This window comes from Staurois parvus, unplaced genomic scaffold, assembly GCF_062004578.1.
Source record: "Staurois parvus isolate SC_StPar_1 unplaced genomic scaffold, SC_StPar_1.0 ptg000748l, whole genome shotgun sequence".
Lineage (NCBI taxonomy): Eukaryota > Metazoa > Chordata > Amphibia > Anura > Ranidae > Staurois > Staurois parvus.
Genome location: NW_028318544.1, coordinates 1,247,330 through 1,254,999, shown reverse-complemented (window position 1 = coordinate 1,254,999; position 7,670 = coordinate 1,247,330). Strand labels below are relative to the sequence as shown.

At 45.9% G+C, this 7,670-nt stretch overlaps 1 protein-coding gene across 1 annotated transcript in view; it reads left to right on the top strand.

Annotated features, from left to right (window-relative positions):
* The first annotated feature begins 550 nt into the window (after nucleotides 1-550).
* The window catches only part of COPS5 (COP9 signalosome subunit 5), a 29,016-nt gene continuing 21,896 nt past the window's right edge, over nucleotides 551-7,670 (top strand). Inside the window, exons 1-2 of the mRNA XM_089654271.1 lie at nucleotides 551-735; nucleotides 6,205-6,439. Of these exons, the coding sequence (XP_089510397.1) occupies nucleotides 596-735; nucleotides 6,205-6,439 (375 nt within the window). The 5' untranslated portion in view covers nucleotides 551-595. The remainder of the gene's footprint in view (nucleotides 736-6,204; nucleotides 6,440-7,670) is intronic.

Below are 7,670 nucleotides of genomic sequence, written 5' to 3'. Positions count from 1 at the left end.
TACAAATACAATACAATACAATACATGACATCACTTTCAAAATTCTTTTCTTTCATACGAGAATTTTCGTAAGTTTAGTACCCTCTTCATTTTCAATGTGAGACTACCATTTCCAATAAAAGTAAATGATCATTCATCCGATATTCTTATCAAAATGAAATAAATGCATATTTTTTTATTTATCTTTGTGCATTTATGACATCTTTTTCAGAAGGTCGAAGGCGCCTTTAAATTCCTATTGGTGTCATCTGATAAAATGCCGTTAGGTGGCGCAATTCCTACACCAGCTGTAGTCTTTCAGGTCTTGCCTCACAGTGGATTGTACTACTTTATAAAATAGGGGGCATTCGTTTACCACAACAATAATCATACGCCCTCAGCTTTCTATACTGCCATGCATTAGGCCATAAGACTGCATTTCATATTCTAGGTGTTTCTATGGTCAATTTATTATTAAGAATATATGTTTGCATTATGGGTTACAAGAGTCCCCCCCCAGCTGAAGTGAGTGTGCGGAGCCTGCTTGAAGACATCACCGCTGACGCATGCGCGGTACGGGCTGCGGTTGTCAGTGTTGTGCGGCGACTCCGGTAAGATGGCGGCGGGGAGCAGTGTGGCCCAGAAGACCTGGGAGCTCTCCAATAACATGCAGGAAGTACAGAGCATCGATGAGATCTACAAATATGATAAGAAACAACAGCAGGAGATCCTGGCCGCAAAGCCTTGGACGAAGGAGTAAGTGGAGGCTTCCTGTACGGAGGGGGATGGGGGACACTCAAGAAGCTGGCTGGGTGACAACTAAAACCATCTGACACAGTGTCACATCTTCAGGTGTCACTCCTGCCCGACACTGACATGAGCAGCACAGTGATAGTGAGGAGTCATCCTACCCAGACACACTCATCTCCAGTGTGTAGTGTGGGGGCTACTCATCTGAGTGGACCACGATGGGGGGTAGGTGCTACTCATCTGAATGGACCATTATGGGGGGAGGGGTGGCTACTCATCTGAGTAAACCATGATGGGGGGGAGGGGTGGCTACTCATCTGAATGGACCATGATGGAGGAGGGGTGGCTACTCATCTGATTGGACCATGATGGAGGAGGGCTGGCTACTCATCTGATTGGACCATGATGGAGGAGGGGTGGCTACTCATCTGATTAGACCATGATGGGGGGGCATACTCTTCTGAATGGACCATGATGGGGGGGCATACTCTTCTGAATGGACCATGATGGGGGGGGATACTCTTCTGAATGGACCGTGATGGGGGGGGGGCATACTCAGCTGAATGGGCCATGAATGGGAGGAGGGGTGGCTACTCATCTGAATGGACCATGATGGGGGGGGCATACTCTTCTGAATGGACCATGATGGGGGGGGCATACTCTTCTGAATGGACCGTGATGGGGGGGGCATACTCTTCTGAATGGACCGTGATGGGGGGGGGCATACTCTTCTGAATGGACCGTGATGGGGGGGCATACTCTTCTGAATGGACCGTGATGGGGGGGGCATACTCTTCTGAATGGACCGTGATGGGGGGGGCATACTCTTCTGAATGGACCGTGATGGGGGGGGCATACTCTTCTGAATGGACCGTGATGGGGGGGGCATACTCTTCTGAATGGACCGTGATGGGGGGGGCATACTCTTCTGAATGGACCGTGATGGGGGGGGCATACTCTTCTGAATGGACCGTGATGGGGGGGGCATACTCTTCTGAATGGACCGTGATGAGGGGAGGGCTACTTATCTGAATGGACCGTGATGAGGGGAGGGCTACTTATCTGAATGGACCGTGATGAGGGGAGGGCTACTTATCTGAATGGACCGTGATGAGGGGAGGGCTACTTATCTGAATGGACCGTGATGAGGGGAGGGCTACTTATCTGAATGGACCGTGATGAGGGGAGGGCTACTTATCTGAATGGACCGTGATGAGGGGAGGGCTACTTATCTGAATGGACCGTGATGAGGGGAGGGCTACTTATCTGAATGGACCGTGATGAGGGGAGGGCTACTTATCTGAATGGACCGTGATGAGGGGAGGGCTACTTATCTGAATGGACCATGATGGGGGGGGCTACTCATTTGAATGGACCATGATGGGGGGCTAGCTTGTCTGAGCTTCCAAAAAAAAAGGGGATGGAGAGCTCCAGTTAGTGCTCAGTGAGGAGACCTCTGAGTGCTGATTGGGGGAAGGGACACAACCCTCTTCACACAGCTCCCAGGAACAGAGCTGAGGCTGTCGATCAGCTGGAGGTCCCTCCCCTGTCACCATTTTTCTCTTGGTGTCAGGAAAACTTTTCAGAAATGACTTTTGCTAATAGAAGAGGAACGAGACGAGAGAAATTAAAGTTAATGATCCAGATAGAGGAAAGTACTATAGAGGGATATGCTTTGTTCATATTTCATGTCTGAGGTTCCACTTTAAAATAGAACTTTATGTATGCAAAAAATGGCAAACAGGTAGGCTTTTAATGCAGGCGATACATACTATGCCTCTCCTGTATTAAAAATCCATTACCTGCCTGCATGTCCTGTACACTGAGCTGTGCACCCACACCTCAGTGTACAAATTTTGGCAATGCCAATATGATTAAACTCCGGTACATGCACAGGAGTGACGATATCTTGGCTGAGCTAATGAAAATGGCCAAGATTGTTACCCAGAAGACAATCCAGCTAAAGATGACAGCGGTCGGCGGGGAGCTCTGGGAAGCCGTAGCGCTGGACAGAGGGTGAGTATAGTTCCGCTTTAATATGAGATGATGACACGTGTCAACTGATAGTTAGTCTTGTGGTGGTTGATGGAGCAGGGACTGGCTTCCCGAAATTACAGCACTGAGCCCTGACTGTTGTTAGAAAGGGGGATTCTGGGTTGGAGCACTTGAAGTGACTCTTTCATGGGAAAGGTATGGGGACACTCCATTGCTGATGTCCCTAGAAGAATGTTAAAGCTGAACTGCGGGAATTCAGCCAGTTTGTAAAATGTGCTGGCATGCTAAGAGCTAAAACCCCAGACCTGTAATATGAACAAAGCATATCTCTCCATAGTGCGTGTTTCTCTATCCAGAGCACTAAGTGTCATTTCTGTCTGCTGCCTCCTTCTTCTGCTATCTGCATGAGTCATTTCTAACAAGTTTTCCTGATGCCAAGAGAAAAATGGCGACAAGGGAGGGACTTTCAGCAGACTGACTGCCTCAGCTTTGTTGCTGTGTGAAATGGGGTGTGTCTTTTCCCTCCAATCGACTCTCAGAGCTCTCCTCACTGAGCTCTGCAGAGTGTAACTGCAGCTCTCTGTCCCATATTTTTCTGAACTACCAAACAAGCTTTATAAATTCAGCACTTTAAACAGATGAAGAGAAGACTGCAGACAGACAGGTACAGCTGCTGTGTGAAGGGGGTGTGTTTCTTCCCTTCAGTCAGTTGTCAGAGCTCACCTTACAGTGTTTAACTTGAGATCCTTGCCCTCTGCTGCTGGAGCTGAGAAAATAATACTTTGATCTGTGTGTTTTTAGAACACTGTACAGGACAGATGGCTATGAAGAAAACAATACTGTGGCTAAACAGGTGCAACTTATGTAGGAGGATTTGTTTAATCTTTATCACTTGAGTCCAGTCATTTAGACATTTCATTGGGTATATGTAAGAGTTCACAACCACTTTAAGTCCAGGGAGGTGTATGCAACCTCTGGACTTCTCTTTAGCTTACATTTGACAGTTTTACTGAGTACTGGAAATACAGCAATCACTATACTCCCAGTGCTCTGACAGGAAAGATGTTGCCTTTTCCCACAGCAGCAGATCTTCCAGCCCCTCCCATCTGCTGTTTATTCATAGAAGGCGTTGTATTTTATTAATTAGTTTACATAATACAAAACGCTCTGTGATTGGGCAGGAGGAGGGGATGGGCTGGCACAGCAGCTGCATGTGACTCTTCAGCCTTGGGAGCTGACCCCAGAAGGACCTGGGTCAGAGCGCCAGAACTATAGCAATAGCTATGTTCACAGCACTTGGTGAATATCCAAATTGTAAGTTAATCAATTTTATTTATGTCCTGGATGAGATGTTTTTGGGTTTTTTTTAGAGCTGGTGACCGGGTAAAAGTAAAGTAACTGAGCAGCTCTATAACTTTAGGCAGTCGCAACGGAAGTGGGAGCGGGTACCTGTCAAATACGGGTACCTGCTCCTCAAAGGTGCCAAACCTTAATGGGGAGCGGGGGGCAATGCATTAAAGTGGAACTTCTCCTTTTGGGTGGAGCTCCGCTTTAAGCAGATGCAGGGAGATACTTGTCTGCAGGGCCTTAGGTACAGCTTGCACTCCAGCAGGAACAGTGTGTAGCACAATGGTGAAAATACCAATCACAAGCTGGTAATTTTTTTTTTTTTTTATATCATTCAGCTAGCGGGCTGCAAAAAAAAAAACAGGTTCCTCCATCCACATGAATGAGGTGGATGAAGGAATTCTCCATCGGGTCATTGTAATCTGACTGCTGCACCTGCCTCTGTCAAAATACATTGATCTGCAGCTGCTGATCAATAGAAGATTTTCCAACATGTCCATTTGACAGAGGACCATTAATCAATTTCTATTGAGCTGTGAGGCACACACACTGATCGAACATCAGGTGGTCCAGCAGGGATTAGTGTATGGCCAGCTTCACTCCAGAGCCTATTATATTAGCAGTCATGCAGAGTACCTTTGATCCCACAATTCAGGAATACAGCTCAAAGCACAGGAAGTATGCTGCTATTTTTTTTGAGGAATTCAAGACCTAATGTAAATCTTTCAGGGTACCGCTAAAAGAGTATGGGTTTGTAAAAAAAAAAAAAAAATCATTCATACTTACCTAGATGGATGCTGCATCTGTCTCCTGCTGCTTCTAAGACCGAGAACTGAGTGATCAAAGACCACTAATCGCTCAGTTCTCAGTCTTCAACGACCAGAGAGCTGTTCAGTGTCAGTCACCATTTCTCTGCTGTGCCTCTCCAGCGCTCACTGGAGCGCCGAGCTGTGGAGGTAGTGAGAGTGGCTGGCTCAGGCTCTCAGTCGCTGAGAGGCTGAGCTAGCTGCCAGTCCAGGCATCTGGGTGGATTCTGACTTTAAAGTCAGGGCCTCTCCAGAGGCTGGACTGGATCTGTGATGGCAGACAGCAGACTTTAGCCTGCTGTTGGCTGAAAACAGGTCACTACAGTGCACTCCTGTGATCCCTAATAGAAGTAGGGCCAAAAGAGCTTTGACCCTACTTCTCCTTAAGTCAGAATTAAAATTTCTAGCCATTCTGCATATGATTCAAGCCTTCTATTTGAGTTCGGGTCCATTTTTAGGAAGTTTAACAAAGTGGTGCATTAAAATGAAAAAAAAAAAAAACCTCAGTTTTTAATCCTTGCATACTGTTTTCCATCACAGTGCCCCCTAACCTCCAACAGTGCTTCCCAGTCTCCTCCAGAGACCTCCTCCCCTACAGGGCCACCAAGTTAGCTGCAAAGTCCCCTAGCCCACTCCACAACCCTCATAACCCTATAGTGACACCCAAACCGATCCAGAGCCTTCCTGCATTTCAGTACATGTTTTGCATTTCCGTACTTCTATTGTATGTTGGGGCATGGAAGGTTTTTGACACATTTACCAGGTCCTGGTCACAGATAGGTTGAGAACCACTGCTCCATGATAAAGCTGGCTCTCTTCTCTCACAAAGATGACTAAAGCCTGGCATTGGTGAAGGAAAGCTCTCAAGAAGTACTGGTATTCTATAACAGCCACCTCCAGTCCTTGTGTGCATCCTGAAACCCAGAGAACTCGGACATGTAAATTCTCTTCAGCTCCTTATCAATGGTCCAACAGTGATGGAACAACTTACCAGTGCAAACAGTAGATCAAACCTCTTGACCACAGGAACTTTTCAGAATGTGTATACCATAATGCCCAGAGTTTCAGAGGTCTGAGTACACATAGTATAAAAACTAGACTGACCTGTAGGCTCCGGGATGATTCTGTAGTAACATACAAGTGACACTTTGCAAACTTTACCTTTTACATAAGGTACATTTCATTTCATTGATAGCTTAGATCAAGCATCTAATAGCGGTTTTCGCTGTAGTACTTGAAACTGTCAGGATTCTAACATGCTCAAATATCGCACATCATTGCCAGGTCATGAACAATATTTAATCATATCTCTCTATTTGTTTTGTAGTCATCATTACTTTAAGTACTGCAAGGTGTCTGCCCTAGCACTGCTGAAGATGGTCATGCACGCCCGGTCAGGAGGAAACCTGGAAGTGATGGGTCTGATGCTTGGAAAGGTGGATGGAGAAACAATGATTATTATGGACAGTTTTGCGTTACCTGTTGAAGGGACTGAAACCAGAGTGAATGCTCAAGCTGCTGCATATGAATACATGGCTGCATATATAGAAAATGCAAAACAGGTATACTTTTATTTCAGTCATGCATTATATTGCATTATTGCTGCCCACCTTACTCCAATTGTAAAAGCAGGAGTGCGTCCAGCTGTTACTAGTGGCTTTATAGATTGCCTGGTTGTACATTTATATGTAGTGCTGATGTGGCTAGTATGAGCATTTCATGCAATAACTGACCTGTGTAGTGATCATAGACAGGGTCTTTTTTTTAGGTTAACCAGTTGACTATATATATATATATATATATATATATATATATATATATATATAAAATTTGGTTCGTGGCACAACAGCAGATGTGTATATAAACACCTGCATTTAGCCATTAAGCCAGGCCTTGAAATTTCTGCTCGCATTGGTGAGTGGAAATTATCGTGGGGGCGAGTGTGTCCCCAAGGCCGTCTTGCTGAGCATGCTCAGAACTCAGGGCCGGATCTGTCACTTGTACTGGGAGCCGTCAGACTGCTCAGTAGTTGAGCAATGTGGAAGCAAAGGAAGGAGTGCGTGCTGTACTCTCTGCCTCCCCCTAGAGTGCAGTACCCAGCTCTGTGAGTGAAGGTAACGAAGTACTGCAACTTTTTATAGGGCTTATGTGTTTATTTGTGTGTGTGTTTGTATGTGTGTGTGTGTATTTGTATGCGTGTGCCTGTATATGCATGTGTGTGTGTGTACATGTGTCTGTGTATACGTGTGTGTGTGTGTGTGTGTGTCTCTGTGCGTGTGTACATGTTTCTGTGTGTGTACAAGTGTCTCTGTTTGTGTGTGCGTTTGTATGTACATGTGTCTGTATGTAAACCTACATGTATGGGTGGTTTGGTCAGGTTCAGGATTATGTGGTTATTATGGGTGGTAGAGTAAGGGGCATTTGAGGTACTGCTGGGTTGGATAGTAGGTAGGATATGCTTGGTAGAGTTATGGTTTTGTGAGGGAAATATTATGGGGGGTTATGGTTGTATGCGGTACATGGTCTAATTATGATGGAGTGTTTAGGGGGACATTGGAGGACCTGATGTAATGTGGGGGGACTCTGGGGACCCTGATGTAATGTGGGGGGACTCTGGGGACCCTGATGTAATGTAGGTAACATTTAGCAGTGTCATTTCCTGAAATAATTTACAAGGGCGTGTTTAGGGGCAGAATTATGGGTAGGGCAGGGTAGGGGTTGGTTGGGGCAACTGGTGGCGAGTAACTCTTAGGGCCTGGCTAGTAGCTCAGGACTTGAAATTTTAACCCTGCA